Genomic DNA, 21661 nt, shown 5'->3' with positions numbered 1-21661 from the left:
GAATAAATCATGAACCTCTGGCGCAATGTCAGAGGGAAGAACTTTGAACTCCCCCAAAGACCCAACCGCAACTTCCAGCAGCTCAGCTTATGGGGGGGGGGGGGGGGGGGGGGGGGCACTGGCTAAAAGTGTTAAAGAAAACGAATTCTTATATTTATACCCAATTAAAAAGGACCTTGAGCTACTTTAGCACATTGTGAGGTTAGGGGTTGGATTTTGTAATTTATTTAACCTTTATTTAACTAGGCAAGTCGGTTAAGAACAAATTACAATTTACAATGACAGCCTAGGAACAGTGGGTTACCTGCCTTGTTCAGGGGCAGAACGACAGATTGTTACCTTGTCAGCTCAGGGATTAGGTCTAGCAACCTTCCGGACAGTGGCCCAACACTCTAACCACTAGGCTACCTGCCGGATAATTGTCTCACCTCTACCACCAGCAGCAAAAACCTACAATTCTAATACTCTCTTTTAGTCTGTAAAGGACTGTTTAGAAGTGCCGGGGTTTTAAATATTAATCATAATGTAGTTGTCGATATTCCGGGCAGCCTGAAGTTTCCCTTTCCCAGCAGTCGTTTTCCAGACTAATCAGCACTGATTAAAGACGAATCAATGTCTTCCGGGGCCTTTAATTGAGCTGCGAAGATAAACTTCGCAACACGAGTTGCGTTAATGGCGTGTTGTTCATTATGTTTTGTTGTATGAAACGCACCCCGCTTCCCAAAAGGCTGCGGTTGACGTCCGAGGCTTTAACTCACTATCTTTCCATTACACATCATCACTCTAAGTCTTCATCACAGACCTGCTGATTTCTGTGACACACACACTTTGTCCTCTGATTTAAGGAAGTGCTGTTCTTGTTTGTTTGTTTCATTTTTACTGACGTCCGCGAATGACCTCCCGTGATATATTAGAGTGAGCTCATTAATGCGGACGAGGGTGCGCACTCCTCCATAAACTCATTAGGGCGTCCATTTTGAGAGCAGCGGGCTCCGGAAAGATGAGTGTTCCTCAGGTGGTGAGAGCACAGTCAGATCTGTGTGTCTGTGTGTGAGAGTGTGTGTGTGTGTGTGTGTGAGTGTGTGAGTGTGTGAGTGTGTGTGTGTGTGTCTGTGTGTGTGTGTGTGTGTGTGTGTGTGTGTGTGTGTGTGTGCGCACACTCATGTGTGTACTGTTTGTGTGTGTGTGTGGGAGGGAGGAGGTGGAAGTTCACAGTTTGATGAGACGACGTACCCATCGTCAGGCAGGGGCACGAGACCTGCCAGCTATGCTGTACACACCCTTGGAGACAAGCTGTGAGCCGTCTCTGACACACACATCTGCACACAAAACGCACGCACGCACGCACAGACACACACACCACCGCTGTGGTATAGTAGGTGGGCACCCTGATGAGGTGACCGTAGCGTGGCTTGCACAATCTTCTGTTACTCCTCTGACTCATCAGTTAGTCACCAACAAGCATAATCCTAACCACACACGCACACACATAATGATCCATAATCAACACAACAATAATGGAGTTATTCTATTTTAAACAAAGCCCAAGAGGCACAATCAACAACAGGGCTGATATAAACTGACATCTATTAGCGCTGCTGTGACACTGGCTTTTTATATTATTATGATAAGCATGGGTGTTCTTAGTGACGGTTGGTAAGGCTCAGTGATCTAGGAGGTGCAAATCAGTAGAGGGACACTAGAGGGCAGTATTGTTTTGTGGTTTTGAACAGGGAGCTGGTTGGTTCAGAAGACCGCTATGAGCGTAAAGAGGGTTGGATGGACGGCAGTTCTATGTACTGTTATCTGTCTCTTTTCGACAAATGACTTGGAGTTGATATTCATGCAGAAGATGTCACAACGTCTCCATGGGAACTTATATTCCCTATCAATGTATTTCCTACTAGGGTTGACCTATCTATCATTGTGCAGCCTGTTCAAACACTCCATGTGAAATAGCTCAATAAATTATGTTGCCAACCTACTCTAGTCTGGACACCTACTGGTCCTGTTGCTCAATGATTCATGCTCAAACTGAGTTAATTAAAGAGCTCAGCCCTTACTTCATGGCCCTCTTCATGTCTCTGTGAAGCACTAACCTGATACCTAGCCATTCATGGAGGCTACATTGTTGAATCAACCCACGGTTATGACAGCGCTACACAGGCACTGTCATAACTGAAACTTTATGACCACACTACCCATGCTCTACGCCGCACTCCGGGTAGATGTTGCCCTTTGACACAGAGCTAAACTCAGCAAAAAAAAATAAACGTCCCTTTTTCAGGAGTCTTCAAAGATAATTCGTAAAAATCCAAATAACTTCACAGATCTTCATTGTAAAGGGTTTAAAACACTGTTTCCCATGCTTGTTCAATGAACCATAAACAATTCATGAACATGCACCTGTGGAACGGTCGTTAAGACACTAACAGCTTATAGACGGTAGGCAATTCAGGTCACAGTTATGAAAACTTAGGACACTAAAGAGGCCTGTCTACTGACTCTGAAAAACACCAAAAGAAAGATGCCCAGGGTCCCTGCTCATCTGTGTGAATGTGCCTTAGGTATGCTGTAAGTAGGCATGAGGACTGCAGATGTGGCCAGGGCAATAAATTGTCAACTCTGTACTGTGAGACGCCTAAGACAGCGCTACAGGGAGACAGGATGGATAGCTAATCGTCCTCGCAGTGGCAAACCACGTGTAACAACACCTGCACAGGATTGGTACATCCGAACATCACACCAGGCACAGGATGGCAACAACAGGATGGCAACAACAACTGCCCGACTTACACCAGGAACACACAATCACTCCATCGGTGCTCAGACTGTCCGCAATAAGCTGAGAGAGGCTGGACTGAGGGCTTGTAAGCCTGGTGTAAGACAGGTCCTCACCAGACATCACCGGCAACAACATAGCCTATGGGCACAAACCCACCGTTGCTGGACCAGACAGGACTGGCAAAAAGTGCTCTTCTCTGACGAGTCGCGGTTTTGTCTCACCAAGGCTGATGGTCGGATTCGCATTTATCATCAAAGGAATGAGCGTTACACCGAGGCCTGTACTCTGGAGCGGGATGGATTTGGAGGTGGAGGGTCCGTCATGGTCTGGGGCGGTGTGTCACAGCATCATCGGACTGAGCTTGTTGTCATTGCAGGCAATCTCAACGCTGTGTGTTACAGGGAAGACATCCTCCCTCATGTGGTACCCTTCCTGCAGGCTCATCCTGACATGACCCTCCAGCATGACAATGCCACCAGCCATACTGCTCGTTCAGTACGTGATTTCCTGCAAGACAGGAATGTCAATGTTCTGCCATGGCCAGCGAAGAGCCCGGATCGCAATCCCATTGAGCACACCTGGGACCTGTTGGATCGGAGGGTGAGGGATGGGGCCATTCCCCCCAGAAATGTCAGTGAACTTGCTGGTGCCTTGGTGGAAGAGTGGGGTAACATCTCACAGCAAGAACTGGCAAATCTGGTGCAGTCAGTGAGGAGGAGATGCACTGCAGTAGTTAATGCAGCAAAATAAACACAGTTGGCAGTGAGGACGTTTCTTTTTTTTTGTTGCTGAGTTTAGGATCAGTATATCCATCTGACATCCTAACTATTAGCGAGAAAAACAGAGTTTCAGGTCAGTGTCTCTCAGAGAAACTTCCTCCTGCTCCGTGCACTGCTGCATCTTCTCCCTCCCTGCATCTTCTCCCCCCCCCCCCCCCCCCCTCCCGAGTCAATTTAGAAATCCCATTCAGAAGCTCAATTTCTGGAAGTGAAGTTGAGTTCACAGAGATATAATCGCGGTCCCGAGACGTTACATCTATTCAGTCGTTTCGTAAAAGAAAACCACGGAAGGAAAATTGAGGTCGTCTCTAGTTGAGAGGCGTAATGGTGACAGCCCATTATTGGAGCTTGACTCGCACTGGCCTATATGTCAGCTTTAAGGGAACCAGGTGGTCTGAGGGAAGGGTGATGACACACACGCGCACGTACGCACTGGTGGATGCGCCCGTGCGCGCACACACACGCACGCACGCACACACACACGCTGACAAATAACCTCAGTTAAGACCTGAAGACTTGTGTTACCTCCAACAGCTAATACCTAGGCTTTAGTTTAGCGGGCTATGACAGATTTGTGGTGCGCATGGCACCCTGTGACATATAGAGCTATCAAGATATAGGAGAGAAAGAAAAAAAAAAATATATATATATATATATATATATATATATATATATATATATATATATATATATATATATATACATACAGTGCCTTGCAAAAGTATTCGGCCCCCTTGAACTTTGCGACCTTTTGCCACATTTCAGGCTTCAAACATAAAAATATAAAACTGTATTTTTTTTGTGGAGAATCAACAACAAGTGGGACACAATCATGAAGTGGAACGACATTTATTGGATATTTCAAACTTTTTTAACAAATCAAAAACTGAAAAATTGGGCGTGCAAAATTATTCAGCCCCTTTACTTTCAGTGCAGCAAACTCTCTCCAGAAGTTCAGTGAGGATCTCTGAATGATCCAATGTTGACCTAAATGACTAATGATGATAAATACAACCCACCTGTGTGTAATCAAGTCTCCGTATAAATGCACCTGCACTGTGATAGTCTCAGAGGTCTGTTAAAGCGCAGAGAGCATCATGAAGAACAAGGAACACACCAGGCAGGTCCGAGATACTGTTCTGAAGAAGTTTAAAGCCGGATTTGGATACAAAAAGATTTCCCAAGCTTTAAACATCCCAAGGAGCACTGTGCAAGCGATAATATTGAAATGGAAGGAGTATCAGACCACTGCAAATCTACCAAGACCTGGCCGTCCCTCTAAACTTTCAGCTCATACAAGGAGAAGACTGATCAGAGATGCAGCCAAGAGGCCCATGATCACTCTGGATGAACTGCAGAGATCTACAGCTGAGGTGGGAGACTCTGTCCATAGGACAACAATCAGTCGTGTATTGCACAAATCTGGCCTTTATGGAAGAGTGGCAAGAAGAAAGCCATTTCTTAAAGATATCCATAAAAAGTGTTGTTTAAAGTTTGCCACAAGCCACCTGGGAGACACACCAAACATGTGGAAGAAGGTGCTCTGGTCAGATGAAACCAAAATTGAACTTTTTGGCAACAATGCAAAACGTTATGTTTGGCGTAAAAGCAACACAGCTGAACACACCATCCCCACTGTCAAACATGGTGGTGGCAGCATCATGGTTTGGGCCTGCTTTTCTTCAGCAGGGACAGGGAAGGTGGTTAAAATTGATGGGGAGATGGATGGAGCCAAATACAGGACCATTCTGGAAGAAAACCTGATGGAGTCTGCAAAAGACCTGAGACTGGGACGGAGATTTGTCTTCCAACAAGACAATGATCCAAAACATAAAGCAAAATCTACAATGGAATGGTTCAAAAATACACATATCCAGGTGTTAGAATGGCCAAGTCAAAGTCCAGACCTGAATCCAATCGAGAATCTGTGGAAAGAACTGAAAACTGCTGTTCACAAATGCTCTCCATCCATCCTCACTGAGCTCGAGCTGTTTTGCAAGGAGGAATGGGAAACCATTTCAGTCTCTCGATGTGCAAAACTGATAGAGACATACCCCAAGCGACTTACAGCTGTAATCGCAGCAAAAGGTGGCGCTACAAAGTATTAACTTAAGGGGGCTGAATAATTTTGCACGCCCAATTTTTCAGTTTTTGATTTGTTAAAAAAGTTTGAAATATCCAATAAATGTCGTTCCACTTCATGATTGTGTCCCACTTGTTGTTGATTCTCCACAAAAAAAATACAGTTTTATATCTTTATGTTTGAAGCCTGAAATGTGGCAAAAGGTCGCAAAGTTCAAGGGGGGCCGAATACTTTCGCAAGGCACTGTATATATATGATTTCACTTTTTTTTGCTCCAATAGCATGTATTCTAAACAGGCCCAACTCCAACGGCAGTGTGTTTGGCTGCAGGCCAGGAGGCTCAGGGTTAATCTGGCTCGGCGTTCTCATCCCCCTTGTAGCCTGCAGGGCTGCAGAGCAACACCTGCTCCAGACACACACAGCCGAATAGATAGGGAGAGTAGCTAGGACCACGGCGGTGGTTTGTTTTCGCGGTGAGCAACCGTTTACTTGGTCGTGCAACACATAGCAGGGAATAACATCACATACTGTGTTGCAGAATGCAGACTAGAATATCCGTGTTCTGAAACAGAATGAGTCGTGCAGAAATGAATACAACGTTACAGCGTCTAAAACACACGATCCATCTACACAATCACGTAAGCTCGAGTTGTCATTCCATCACCCTTTCATCTTTACATTTATCCATGAGTTAGTGTGGCGACTGGACGATTGGATTTGCTACTCATACAACGCATACCTTTCTGGATTGTCTCAGGTAGAATTGGGCTTTCCATCCAATTCCTGATATGACCTGCCCTGCATAATATTCCCACTGTGTAACTGTGATGTGAATATGCATGGGATTTGTCCTCCTCCTGGTGTTCATCTCATGCTGGGTTCATGACTCGTCACGGATGCTACTGTAGGAGAATGAGTGGCGTGTGGACGTGGCATTGAGCATGTCAATTACACACTTTTCCGGTTTTCCAGAGGCTTTCACCTGGGAAGCTGGGGGGTGTCTCTCTCTCTCTCTCTCTTTCTGTGTCTCTCTCTCTCGCTCTGTGTGTCTCTCTGTCTCTCTCTCTCTCTTTCTGTGTCTCTCTCCGTCTCTCTCTTTCTGTGTCTCTCTCTCTCTCTCTTTCTGTGTCTCTCTCTTTCTGTGTCTCTCTCTCTCTCTCTCTTTCTGTGTCTCTCTCTCTGTGTCTCTCTCTCTGTGTGTCTCTCTCTCTCTTTCTGTGTCTCTCTGTCTCTCTCTTTCTGTGTCTCTCTCTGTCTCTCTCTCTCTCTTTCTGTGTCTCTCTCTGTCTCTATCTCTGTGTCTATGTGGTGTATAGTGTATAGTGCAACCTCGTCGTTAACGGAAACATGTCTGCAGGGGGAATGAGGGAGAGATGACAACAATCACTGACATTTCACTATTGATACAATAGACCGGGGAGATGTGTTCGGTATCATGCACACACATCATAAATTGAGGAGTGCTGATGGAAACACACACACACACACAAACACACACACAAACACGTCAACAGTACAGATGAAGGATCTCCTTTTGATCACCCCGTCGCAGGAAATTGTAACCTTGTCGTGTGTTTGAGGCTCCTGAAGTTTGCCATTTCCATTTTGATACGTCACAATTGATTTGTCTATGAATTATAATCCACGTAACAATTCACATTTCCTGTTGCTGTAGAATGATGTTCCTGCTGTTGCAAACTAGCTCAAATGAAGGTCCTACATACGTATGTTACATTCGTCGATTCTCTTAGGACATGCCCTTATTTACAATAAGGCTTAGCCCTCCCATGCAGACACACAATGCCGTCTCTATGTTGTTATCAGCATCGAGTAGTTGTGAAAGGGGAAGGGAGAAAAGAAGTGCATGTTAAAAACCTGAGAGGATACTTCCTCATTTCTCTCATCTAATTATACCCCTAAGCTTTATTCACTAGGGAACACATATTTATGAATGGAACTACACAGAGTGCACAGCTAGAAAGGGAATCAGTTCTTCTGACAGTTGATCATATGGGAACCCTGGTTGTAGTAGGTAGGTTGGGGGAGGGGGGGGGGGGTCAAGCTGCAGAGGTTGTGTGGATTTGTGGTTTTGCATAGGTTGTTTAGACACTGTGAATGATATATGTGAGGGAGTTCCATGGTGATCGTGTGGAGATTGAATGAAGATTGGGTGTGTGGGTTGTGAAGGCATCGTGAAATCGATTTTAAGATTGGCTGTCAAGGTTGGTTGAACGTTGAAATCAGGTTGTGTGGCAGTTGTTTGCAGAATAACAGGACATCCAGTTGCACAGCAGACGTGTGGAGTTTGTTTTGGGGAGTTAAGTAAAAACTTCAACAAAAGCACAAGGTTAAGCTAAGGTTGTACAAAGGTTGTCAGCAAGCTGATCATGTCAAAGGTGTTTCTGAAGCAATAAGGCCTTGGGTATACAGTATCTATCAGCTCTGTCAGGATCCAGCACCAGGGGCAACTCAGGATACTCCACAGAGTACGAACGGCTTTACAGACCAGCTCCACATCGCTATCGGCAGACTTTTACATGTAAAAGGCTTCCTTTCTACAGACAGCTAGCTTATCAATCCTCCGGGGCATCACTCTCTGCTTTTGCTGACTCTACAGCGTTCAGAAGAGAGTGATTACATCGATGTGTGTGTGTGTGTGTGTGTGTGTGTGTGTGTGTGTGTGTGTGTGTGTGTGTGTGTGTGTGTGTGTGTGTGTGTGTGTGTGTGTGTGTGTGTGTGTGTGTGTGTGTGTGTGTGTGTGTGTGTGTGTATGCGCGTGTGTGCATGTGGCATGTGAAAGTCAACCAACAAACTCGACAGCAGGCACTAACTTTTTGGAAAGGGTTCACTCTTCTAATGGCTAAAAATACAGCAGGATTAGCTATTAAAATGCACAGACACGTTTGTCTGGAAACCTCTTAGTCCCTAACAAGATCAGTCCCAAGAAAATCATCAGAGAGACAAGAGAAACCATGAGACACAGAGCATCTGTTTACAAAAACATCTGCCAAAGACATGAGGTCCTGCAAAGGGACTCCTAAAATACGTTTCCCTAAGTCGCAGATCTAGGATCAGCTTTTCTTCCCTGAATACTAACGGTGTCTAGGGATAATTCCATCCTTCTCCTATATGAAAGGCAGCAATAGAACCAGGAACTGTATTCAAAGCTGATACTAGATTAGCCCCCCAGGTTTTGTTTGAACTTGTACACATCGCCACGGGAAGTAGGGGTACTGAGGATGATGCAGCACCCCCCGAAAAGAAATCTGAATTAAAATGTTTCACAAAAAGTAGTGCACTGGGCCTTATGTAGTGTAGTGCTTAGGTGCTATAATCCCCCCCCTACACAAAAACAACAGGATCCACATGCTCCCTTCACTTCAGTCAACACATGAATCCAGATCATAAAGAACCGTTCAAACAAGCAGCAAGAACCACAAAGGCTCTTTATTCAAAATGAGCCCTGCATTTGCACTCGCTTTGGACCTTGTAGCTGGAGTGGTGTTTAACCACAAAATAAGATGTCATACTATCCAAATAACCTAGTGGTGCTATGAAATCACCAACAGCGTGGTAGTGCGCAGATCAAATGCTTTCCCAATCCTGATTTTACGCCTGCAAAGCACATGGCAACAACACTTCCAGGAAACTGCAATAATGAGCTCATGAAGGGGGGAAATGATCAAAAAAGAGGCAGGAATTCCTCTTGACAACACACAATAACACACACGCATGATGAAAGGAAATGGTCAGCTCTCTTACCCTATGAGGTCCTCCATTCTGGCTCCTCCGACTCCCCAATTTGCACTCTCTTTACAGTGAAACCATCACCTACAGAGAAAACATTTTTGCAATTTAGCAGATGCTCTTATCCAGAGCAACTTTCAAGAGCAATTTTAAGTGCCTTGCTCAAGAGAGCATAGTCGGCTCGGTGATTCAAACCAGCAACCTTTCGGTTAGTGGCCCAATGCTCTTAACCGCTAGCGTACCTGCCACCTCTTGCAGTAGCGTGCAGTTGGCTAAGATATTTAACCAGCTACTGTACCACACACCTGGGATCGATTGAGTGAGCTTGGTGGAAGGGAGGGGGCAAGGAACTCATTATGTATGCAGTGTTCCGAAGGGTGCGTGAGGGATGGGTGATGGGGGGGGTGTTGTGGGAGGGTAGGCGCATCTCTTTCCCTCTCACCTTGTCACATGTCATCTACAGAGGAGGCTCCATGAAGACTTCTGTGGCTCAGCTAACTCACATATATATTTATCTCTTTCTCTCTCTCTTGCTCTCTGAGTCTCTTTGTCTGTCTCTCTCTCTCTCTTGCTCTCTGAGTCTCTTTGTCTGTCTCTCTCTCTCTCATCCACACTCTGTGTCTTTCCTTATCTCGCGCTCTCTCTCTCTCTCTCTCTCTAGGGCCTCCTAAATCCTCTCAGATCTTGGTGTCTTGGATTTCAAAGCTGTCCTTTAGGCCTTGTGATTTAGTGGAGTAGTGGCCTCTCTGTTCCCTCACTGTCCTGTATGCTCTCTATGTTATTTTCCTCCAATGTTCTGCCCAGGGCCTCCTCTCACATAGAAACTATTGGATATCAATAATGGAGATGGAGATGAACCCAACAAGGGCTGGGATTGTCAAGTGCTCTTAGTGGTATGTGATGATCACATAAATGCTCTTTCCTCTCCAGTGCTGAGTCCTACATAGGCCTAGTGCTTATTGTGCTTGGATGGTAGATATGGTAGATTGTTTATTGGACATTGATATTAGAAGGATCCGACCAGTAGTTAGTTCAGAGTGGGTATGAGGAAACGCTAAATATACACACACGCTCGCACATACACAAGTCACACACAAACACATCTATGACACATCCAAAGACACTGCCCATACACTTCCGTAAAATTAGCAAAAAAATAAACGTCCCGTTTTCAGGACCATGTCTAGTAAAAATCTAAATAACTTCACAGATCTTCAATATAAAGGGTTTAAACACTGTTTCCCATGGTTGTTCAATGAACCATGAACAATTAATGAACATGCACCTGTGGAACGGTCGTTAAGACACTAACAGCTTGCAGACGGTAGGCAATTGAGATCACAGTTATGAAAACTTAGGACACTAAAGAGGCCTTTCTACTGACTCTGGAAAAACACTAAAAGAAAGATGCTCTGGGTCCCTGCTCATCTGTGTGAACGTACCTTAGGCATCCTGCAAGGAGGCATGAGGACTGCAGACGTGGCCAGGGCAATAAATTGCAATGTCCGTACTGTGAGACTCCTAAGACAGCGCTACAGGGAGACAGGATGGACAGCTGATCGTCCTCGCAGTGGCAGACCACATGTAACAACACCTACACAGGATCGGTACATTCGAACATCACACCAGCGGGACAGGTACAGGATGGCAACAACAACTGTCCGAGTTACACACAATCCCTCCATCAGTGCTCAGAATGTCCTCAATAGGCTCAGAGAGGCTGGACTGAGGGCTTGTAGGCCTGGTGTAAGGCAGGTCCTCACCAGACATCACAGGCAACAACGTCGCCTATGGGCACAAACCCACCATTGCTGGACCAGACAGGACTGGCAAAAAGTGCTCTTCACTGACGAGTCGCGGTTTTCTCTCACCAGGGGTGATGGTCAGATTTGCGTTTATTGTCGAAGGAATGAGAGTTACACAGAGGCCTGTACTCTGGAGCGGGATCGATTTGGAGGTGGAGGGTCCGTCATGGTCTGGGGCAGTGTCTCACACCATCATCAGACTGAGCTTGTTGTCATTGCAGGCAATCTCAATGCTGTGCGTTACAGGGAACACATCCTCCTCCTTCATGTGGTACCCTTCCTGCAGGCTCATCCTGACATGACCCTCCAGCATGACAATGCCACCAGCCATACTGCTCGTTCTGTGCGTGATTTCCTGCAAGACAGGAATGTCAGTGTTCTGCCATGGCCAGCGAAAAGCCCGGATCTCAATCCCATTGAGCACGTCTGGGACCTGTTGGATCGGAGGGTGCGGGATGTGGCCATTCCCCCCAGAAATGTCAGAGAACTTGCTGGTGCCTTGGTGGAAGAGTGGGGTAACATCTCACAGCAAGAACTGGCAAATCTGGTGCAGTCCATGAGGAGGAGGTGCACTGCAGTTCTTAATGCAGCTGGTGGCCACACCAGATACTGACTGTTACTTTGGATTTTGACCCCCCCCCCCCCCCCCCCTCTGTTAGTCACATGTCTGTGGAACTTGTTCAGTTTATGTCTCAGTTGTTGAATCTTGTTGTCTTCAGACAAATATATACACATATTAAGTTTGCTGAAAATAAACACAGTTGACAGTGAAAGAATGTTTCTTTTTTTGCTGAGTTGACATAAAACACACTTATTGTTTGATTAACTTTAAAAAAGCAACAAACCTAGAATTAATCTCTATTGAAATATTTTTTATTTCCGACGCCACAGAGCTTTCCCAGTTCTGAAAACATACCATGAATATGATTAATAATATTATGCATGTATTTATTCAGCATAATTATTCTGTAAATCGTTCACGGCCACAGCACCTGCTGAAAATTGGGTTTCGGTATTGACACCCATACGCCCCTAGCACAGTTATAATAAAAAGGTCAGTGTCCCAAAGGGCATGCTATTCCCTACAAAGTGCACTGGTGAAAAGTAGTGCACTGTATAGGGAATAGGGTTCCATTATGGACGAGCCCACAGTAAACACATATTTCCTATACATGTCAGACTCCATTTGAACCCTTTTTAAAAACCCCTGTGAATGCACTTTTTGGAATCAACCAAGTCATTTGATTCCATTAAAGCACATAGAAGCTATAACCAAGGGGATCCGTTTGGGGGCGCGAGAATCGAGTTCAGTGGACCCAAATGGTCGAAAAGGTTTTCTAATGCAAAATGAACATTAACACATTGGACAGGTTCCTGTACCCCTGCCTTTGTTTTAACTCGTTTTTCCTTGTTTCATGCCTACTAAGTGCAACCATATTCTTCTGACACACCGTCTTAGCTATACCCTACCGTCTCTCCATAACCCAAGTCATCTACATTCACGCCTTAGCTTCCACCTAGTCATGCATGCTAATAAACGCTGTAACTTGGGGCAGTGAGTGTCTACAGCCTGCCTATGCCATCAAACATGCATAAGTAACAGATGTATCTTTGATGTATTCATTTTGCCAGGCCTCTGTCTGTGACACTGTGTTTATGTGCGTATCTGTGCCTTACGGGCGATCGTATAGCTGGAGAGAGGCGTCATTGCGTGCTCTGACATAGAGGCAGGGGAGCAAACAGCATGTACACAACAGCCTTGGATTTTCAAGTGATTTATAGTCTTCCCGGAGAGCAAGTTGGCGTTTAGCACTGTAAGTACTTCTTAAAATGTCCATCGGCAATGAGACAGGTCGTGTTGCATTGAGGAAAGCACTGGAAAACTCGTAAAAGAATAAAACTTATCAGACTCAGCTGAGCAGAGCAGAAGATTCATATCCTGTTTATGACTTTGTTACAGCCATCAAATTGGATACAGGTCGGATCCGTTCCAATTATGACATCGTTTTATGAAGGACAAAGGAAAGCCCCTTGTGAACTGGCATCCTCTCACGTGAGTCCATAACCCTGTAATCTCAGCGAACCTCCCACCAGACACACACACACACACTCACAAACACACACACACACACCTCTGGATTTCCTTTTTCCTCCAAGCAGCTAGCCCAAACTCTTTCCTGGCCCTATTGTAGAGGCTGTCACTTCCACATGTGTGCTGGCTATTAACAACAAGAGACTGTCTGCCTAAAAGCATCCCTTTCCTGACTAGCGGGGTCACAAGCTGTCTCAGTCCCACAGAAACACAGGACACACCTCACTCAACTATTTCCTTAATCCCATTCCCTACTAACCCCTTAACCTTAACTGCTATTAACCACTATTAACTACTTCTTTACATATAAAATAACAACTCATTGAATAAAGCTATTTGCAAGTTGTATAATTATCGCCATGTGTTTTTTGAATAAATAGGCTACAACAAGAGTCAAACATCAGCAAGTGCAGCTGGACAGAGAAAAAAAGATTCATTTTGAGAACCTAGCTAACACCCAATAGAACGTTTGTATTTAAAAGATTTGGCGTCATGAACCATGACATTCCAGACTTCATAGCCAATGAAAGTAGACTTAGTTTGTAGTGAGAGTGGATTTGTAAACTGCCTAGAATGGCAGTAGTTGAATAGAAGTTCAACGCAGTAAGCGGCTAACAAACGCACCATGCGCTGTTTCCGTAGCATTGTCATGACAACAGTGTGTACGCAGAGCTACTGGCATTTGAAAACAATACACACACTAAAACCCCGAATAAATTACTTATGTAATTAGTTGCTTGGTCTAAAACATTGGAGCATAGGCTACATTTGAAATGTATAAACAGTTCATCATAACCCAGAGCTTTGGATTGTCAAACAAAGGCAGAACAAGTGCACTGTCTTTCAAAGCGACAAGCGCAAAAAGAACGTGTTCCAATCCCATTTCATCACATTCACATACCTTTTTCACAAATAAGTATTCCAATCCAAGTGGCTAACTCCAGTCCAGACCGTTTTAGAATGTTCGTTTATTTAGGCTACTTTACAGTCAAATAAAGTCAAATACATATCCACTGCAGAATAGCTGTCATATTACTCCAAAAAAAGTACACTTACCATGGCACTAAGAGACATGTGAAAATCAAGTCTAACTTTCTCCGCCCAGTTTCTCTCATTCATTATTCTTCAGCCCGCGTTTCATCCCCTGAAAGGATTGCTCGCTCCGCCTCACTTCACTAGAACTCCGCCGGAACAACGTTTCCCGAAACACATGGGCCCTTTGATACATTATCGAAAACCCTTATTTTAAGAAAACATGTTTACTTTTAAGTTTGTTTTAATTGCCCACTTGATAACGGAGCCATTTCTAGTATTGAGAAAGAGAGATCTGAAATCTGATTATAAATCAAATGGTTTTAGGGCCAGTTCAAAACGTAATACAGTACAATTAATGTAGAATTTATACTATTAGCCCCTGTTCAATCTCCCTCATGACACACTTTAAAGTCATAACTCTGACGAACATAATCCTTGAACCCTCCGCGGTTCAAACACTTGGAGTGACACCAGCATTAGAGATTATCCGTGCTCACAAATTATTTCACATGCTATGCAAAAGGGGATGTGCATTTTAGCTTTAGGCCCTACATTGACGCAAAATAAAAGTAGTTTATACAAGGCATGTCTTTGGTTAAATATGTCATTAGCCCTTTCACAGATTTTAGCAAATGTTGATGGCGTAGAAAACCCCTGCACTAATTATACGTATAAACTGTTTATTGATGTTAGATGTCCTCTAACAACTTGTAAAAACAAATACATACCACTAGTAATTATTATTTTCTTTAGGCCTATTTCTTTATTCAGGCAGTCAGACATTAAAATGAAATATTATCCTACGGTTGCTGAAACAAAATCCTCTGTTGGCATCAGTCCACTCTACACGAAGGGAGATTACTTTTTTTTTTTAAAGGCCATGAAAAAAAATGTGTATATGAGTTCAAAGACTGTCATTATAAAGGAGACTTCAAAGGTCTATAATTTACATCTAGTGAATGATAACATTATTACTTTATGATATTAGGCTATTCATCCATGCCTAGCCTACAGCCAGGGACTTTGACATTACCATTTTAAAGAGATATCTTCAACTCGGATTAGCTGAGATGAATTTGAGACCCTGATATGCGTGTTACTCGCTCAAGGCATGTCATGGGTGTTGACCCTATATCTGTTAATAATTGTGGGGGGGGGGGGGGGGAATGTGTTATTCTATTCTATTCTATATTCTATATGCGTCAACTAAGTTGGGAAAAGCCTTGTATTTCTTAAATATAATATCTGTTAGTTTTGTTAGTTTGGTTGAATGGTGCACTTAAGTAAGTGCCACTAGATGACAGCATATGTCTGCAAAAATAATAGGAATAGGTGGGACAGTTATTATGGCTTTGTTTGTGGGACCCTGTGATTTTCAAATAACATGCAATGGAATGGAAAATGAACAATGCACTGAATAAGATATTCCAAGAGATTCGATATTTGACTGGTATTTGTAAAACATGTGTTTTATGTGTTTCTGTCAGTGTTGGGGAAGCTACGCTGAAAATATAGTTTACCAAGCTACCAATTAATTCACACTGGAACAAGTTACACTAAAGCTACCCTTAAGAAAAATATAGTTTACTTAACTAAAGTTACTTTGGAAAAGTAGTTCACTAAATCCAAACTACTTCATGATAAACTATCATATCTAAATCTGAAATGTCATACTCTGTGAATTGCAAGAACAGATCAACTCTGGTGTATGTTAACAGAATGTGTAATTTGGCCTTTTAAACAAAATAACTGTTTCAAGTGAGAATTAAGCAGGTCTGATGCCGAAAAAGAAAGGACATTCTTGCCTACAACAAAATGTATTTTATTTTTGCAAAATAAGTAGTGTGTAGGATACTTCCAGTAGTTATTGTGTAGGCTAGAAGTTAGCTACACCGCTACATGTTAAAAAGAGTAATTAACTACTGAAAACACTACCTAGATTTCAATTTAGTTCAACTACCACTAAGCTACTGCAAAATGGAGTTTATTTTATTTATTTAACCAGGCAAGTCAATTATGAACAAATTCTTATTTACAATGACGGCCTACCCGGCCAAAACCTCCCCGAACCCGGACGACGCTGGGCCAATTGTGCCCGCCCTATGAGACTCCAGATCATGGCCAGTTGTGATAGCCCAGGATCAAACCAGGGTCTGTAGTGACAACTCTAGCACTGAGATGCCATGCCTTAGAGTGCTGCGCCACTCAGGAGCCCCAATTACTAGTTGTAGTTCACTCCTCCCCAACACTGGTTTCTGTGGAGTTTTGTTTGTTTGTGGTGTTTTGTGTGCCTATTGATAGAAGGGTGTGCAAACTGATGAATCCTAATACATTAGATGTAGTCTCCCTGTAACCAATATATAATTATTATTATGTTCAATTCTAAAACAATAATACCTTAAGTCATTATGCATAACGTGCTCAATACAATAATACACTATGTATTAAACAACGTCAGAAAATAATACAGTGGTATTTTAATAAAATGTCAAATTCAAAATGATGACGACATTTGTGTAAAGAAAAAGGGGGAACGGATATCCTACTTATTAGAGTTGCGGTGTACCAAGGGAAACGTAGTTATTTTGGTCATATTCCCGAATGAACTCTACGCATACTGAACGTAGAAACACAATTAAACTGATTTAAGTCTACGAAGAAAACGTACGTTTATTTTGCTTTGGCTCCTTGGAGATTCCCCTTCCTGGTGTTTTTGAGGTAACGTACATGATGACTGTATTCAATACCTAACTCGATGGAGTGGAACGAGAAATTAGATATTAGCTAGTAAAATAAATAGCTCAAGGATGCACTGGAGTGAGGCGGTAACGGCGAACAATGTATTCAGCAGCTAACGCAGATCAAACTGCAATTTCGGATAGAACTTAACATTTGGCTGCTAAGAGAGAAAAGTTAGTACGTTCGACAATCAAGAAAGGAGCAGCTTGTCCTCAACCTTACATCACCAGCTACGTGTTTTGAGGTAAGAATCCTTTCGACCTAGATTGTGTAATCAGAAATGGACTCAAACCTTTGACAATATCGATTATGCCAATCTATATTAGTGGTTGTCTTTGTTTACAATTGTCCCCCGGCTTTCTTGTCTCCCGCTGTCCCGCGTCATCTTATGGGTTGACTATGCAATGATTTCTTGCTGTTACATTGTAGCTAATTTAGCTGTCACGCTGTGCTGCTTTTATAAACTTTGTTGCAAGTTATTTTATATCCCCGTGGTAGGAACGTGATTGTATTTGGACTAGCCATTGCTCTCCAGCTAAACCTAAGCAACATAGGATAGGCTTTGACTCTCTGCCTGTATGGCTAGTCTAGCCCATTCATAGACGCGAACTACCCTTAGCGCCTATTGATGAAGGTGTTTTCTTCCCGTAAAGTACTTAAGTAAAAATACTTGAATGTACCACTTAAGTCGTTTTTGTTGTTGTTGGTATCTGTACTATAAATTCATATTTGTGACTACTTTTACTTCACTAATTTACATTCCTTGGGGAAAATAATGTACTTTTTACTCCATACATTTCCCTGACACCCAAAAGTACTTGTTATATTTTGCATGCTTAGCAGGGCATGAAAATGGTCCAATTCACGCATTTGTCCGGAGAACATCCCAGGTCAACCCTTCTGCCTCTGATCTGACGAACTCACTAAACACAAACGCTTCATTTGTAAATTACCTCTGAGTGTTCGAGTATGCCCCCGGCTGTCTGTAAATAAAATACAAAAAATGGTGCTGTCTGGTTTGCTTAATATATGGAATTTTAAATTATTTTTACTTTAACTTTTGATGCTTAAGTATATTTTAGCAGTTACATTTAATTTTGATTCTAAAGTAGGCTATATTTAAAACTAAATACTTTTAGACTTTTACTCAAGTAGTATTTTACTGGGTGAATTTCCCTTTAACTCAAGTCATTTTCTATGAAGGTATCTTTACTTTTACTCCAGTGTGACAATTGGGTACTTTTTCAACCACTGTACACAGTGTATGGATCTGTAAAATTTGCTACAGTAAGTGTATCTCTTTTTTATTCGAAAGATTCTTTGAACGTTTCGCAAGCATAGGAATTGCAGTTTACATGGTGCCAGCTATGGTTAGGCTAGCTTACCGTAGAGTAGAATCAAACTGATTCCTAAATGCTAAATAGAACCAACATGGCCTAAGGAAGAAACGTTGCCAAATAATGCTTTTTCCAATCTATAAGTGTCTTACTCTTTCAAACTGGTGTTCGAAGACTGCAACCATAGTCATATTTTGTCTACTGAAAACCACTTTCTGTTTGAGAGGGAGTTTGTTACATGGAAGAGCAGTCCTTGCTTCAGGGAACATGCACACAACACCACTCTTACGTTTTATGACAACACTTGTGTTTGTCTACGATGTCAGGACAGCATTCCATACTGGCAACCTAAATGCAGGTCATTTCCATCAAAAAGGATCCATGAGCACAAACATGTGAAGTTCATAAGGAGCATATCAATTGAAAACCAATAGTCTATATTTATGAGAAATATAGTCATAGATAAAACATTTTGAACCATTTTCCCCATCTTAAAATTAGCCAAAAAAATGAAAGGCTTAGATTGGGGATGCACAATATATCGGTGACCTTATCGGAATCGGCCGACATTGGCTAAAAATGCCAACATCGGCCCAATGTCTCGTTTAACGCCGATGTGCCAAACCAATGTCAAAGCTGACGTGCATACCTATATAACATGACGTAATGACGCCAAATAAAATGTAGCGCTACACGTGCAACACAGCATTCCTAACCTGGCCCACAATGTCTGCTGTGTGGATCGAGCAGTCAACAAGTCGAGCAGTCATTTGAAAGAGTAAGAACATTTCAGCGAGACAACTCAAAGGCGAAATCCATTAATGCCAAGATAATGGAATTCATTGCTCTTGACAATCAACCGTTCTCTGTCGTGGATGATGTTGGCTTTTGCCGACTGTTCGAGCACCGGTACACCAAGTGCGCTATTTTTCTGATGTTTCCCTACCGGTGTTACACAGTAATAACGTCACTGCTATTAGCTTCAGGACTGACATTTGGACCAGCGATATCAGCCTCATAAGCATCCTGAGTCTGACAGCACAGTGGGTCGTTGAGGATTTCGTACTGAGGAAAGTCGTATTGCATGCTCATGAATATGCTGGTTGTCATATCGCTGCTGCCATTTCAATGACATTTGAGAACATGTTTGAAACTTGGAAACATGAACGCACTCCTAGCTCCATTCAAAACAACTGACTCGAGAAATAAGCTCACCAACTGCGCCTGCAACAGACGTGATACCCTCTGTCATGGCATTGAAACGCCTGCTCGACAAAATTGCCGACACAGGCCGTGAACAAGCGATTCGGTTCATTCTCTCTTTACTGTGTCACCACCATGCTCGATGCTATATACAAGGACCGCTACTTCGATGCAGACAAACAGGGTTTACATGAAATGTTACATACACAGCTGGACAAGATGGAAACGGACACAGTGACAGTGCGCACCGAGGAAGAGAGGCCACGGACAGACAGAGCTGAAACTTCACTGCTTGACATGTATGATGAAATCCTGGTTGCAAATGAAACGGCTGAACAAATTAACAACAAAACAGCACAGCAAGTAAGTGAAAGAAATAGGTTTTGATGATGTCTCACTGATAATGGGGACATACGTAAATGCCAACAAAATAACATTTTGGTCAGTGTGTGTAACCTTTATTTAACTAGGCAAGTCAGTTAAGAACAAATTCTTATTTACAATGACGGCCTACCCCGGGCCAAATCCGGACGACGCTGGGCCAATTGTGTACCGCCCTATGGGACTCCCAGTCACGGCCGGATGTGATACAGCTTGGATTCGAACCAGGGACTGTAGTGACGCCTCTTGCACTGAGATGCAGTGCCTTAGACCACTACGTCTATGTGTGTGTGTGTGTGTTAGCTATTTAACTGTACTAGAATGCTTAAAAGTTTTTTTTTGCCAAGGGAAATATCGGATATCAGTATCGGCCAAAAATGTCATTTCGGTGCATCACTAGCTTTAGATTTCCGGATAAGCAGAGGGAAAAAGGGCATTAGAAAACATCTACCAGAAAATGTCTTAAAGGGCATCAGGAATACATCAAAACACAATGTTAACTTAAAGACCCCTGCCAACTAATATCAACACTTAGATTTAGTTTCGGAGAAATTGTTTATCTTCTGTAAGTTTAAGAAATATTTCCTTGTAATTCAATTACCAAAAATCTAATTAAAAAAAAAATATTTTCTAATGTCTCTCCCTCATAAGGAGGGAGGATAATGAAAGTTCACAGAATTAACAAGTAATGGTAGACCTAACAATTAGTTATAGTGATTTGACTGATATCAATTTTGTTTGATTTATTAAGTGATTAAAACGGGTAATTCTATTCCCCTTTGTCGGTGATTGGTCAACAGTAGGGATTCTTCAGTGCATTGTTTGTTGTCATACAACGAGAGACGACTCATTTCCATGAACCTTTTTGTTCACTTAAGAAATACTGATTAGTTTTTGATTAGTTAGATGTAAAATTCCGCGACTAAGATCTCCTCTGCAAAAACGTCAAAATGAATGACATGTTTCTAGAATGATCTTAGATTAATTCTGACTACTTTGAGAAAGTGTATATTGGCTACGGCATCTCAAGATGGACAAACAGTACTATTGCCGCTTTTTGTCTCATTTTTCAAGCGAAGGTCTATTAAGGAAGTATTCGAGCACCCTCGTTCAGTTGACCTAGCTGAGTTTGGCTGGGCGCTAGCAGAACCAACGCATGCGGATCGCTTTACACCTACCCATGAGCCCCCTCTTTCCATTTACTGTAATCAGAATCCTCACCCACTGAGCACTGACCGACACCGGACGTCCAGAAAAGTACATTACAGTATATTGGACTGAACTATACTCTACTCTACTTTACTGTACTGAACTTGACTGTACTCTACTGCACTGTGCTGAACTCTATTCTGCTGTGTTCTATTGTACTGCACTGTGCTGCGCTGTGATGTCCAAACTTGTGAAATATGAGGAGAAGGATGTTCATATCCATAAATTGCAACTCTGCGCAGTACAGATCAGGGACCCATGATGTAATTCTGTTACTGGGTATATTCCACAGATTTTTTTTTTTCAAACTCAAGGTTCCATGTCATAGCTGACACCCCATTCTTTCTGATCTTTGAATCTTAATTCGGAGCTGATATTTAGAGTTTTTTTGTAAAACGTTGTCAGATGAAAACTAATGATGAGACAAAATGTATACAGTTACATACCTGGATATTACTTTTGATGA

General features: G+C 42.8%; 2 protein-coding genes across 7 annotated transcripts in view; one reads left to right on the top strand and one right to left on the bottom strand.

Annotated features, from left to right (window-relative positions):
* ankfn1b (ankyrin repeat and fibronectin type III domain containing 1b) overlaps positions 1–14512 on the bottom strand; it is a 278599-nt gene extending 264087 nt beyond the window's left edge. For 4 of the 6 annotated variants that reach the window (XM_090202223.1, XM_090202225.1, XM_090202224.1 and 1 more), the window contains exons 1-2: positions 14348–14512; positions 9410–9478 (exon numbers count right to left, since the gene is read on the bottom strand). In XM_090202223.1, the coding sequence (XP_090058349.1) occupies positions 9410–9426 (17 nt within the window). In that variant the 5' untranslated portion in view covers positions 9427–9478; positions 14348–14512. Of the gene's footprint in view, positions 1–9409; positions 9479–14192 lie in introns of all 6 variants that reach the window. The other 2 variants (XM_036946495.2, XM_090202226.1) reach the window with 1 other exon arrangement.
* Positions 14513–16904: 2392 nt separating this feature from the next.
* Positions 16905–21661, top strand: part of capn15 (calpain 15) — an 84765-nt gene continuing 80008 nt past the window's right edge. Inside the window, exon 1 of the mRNA XM_036946491.2 lies at positions 16905–17309. The gene's annotated coding sequence lies outside the window, so the exon portion shown is untranslated. The remainder of the gene's footprint in view (positions 17310–21661) is intronic.

This window comes from Oncorhynchus mykiss, chromosome 16, assembly GCF_057628025.1.
Source record: "Oncorhynchus mykiss isolate SJ-2025 chromosome 16, ASM5762802v1, whole genome shotgun sequence".
Lineage (NCBI taxonomy): Eukaryota > Metazoa > Chordata > Actinopteri > Salmoniformes > Salmonidae > Oncorhynchus > Oncorhynchus mykiss.
This window is presented reverse-complemented; position numbering and strand designations above follow the sequence as displayed.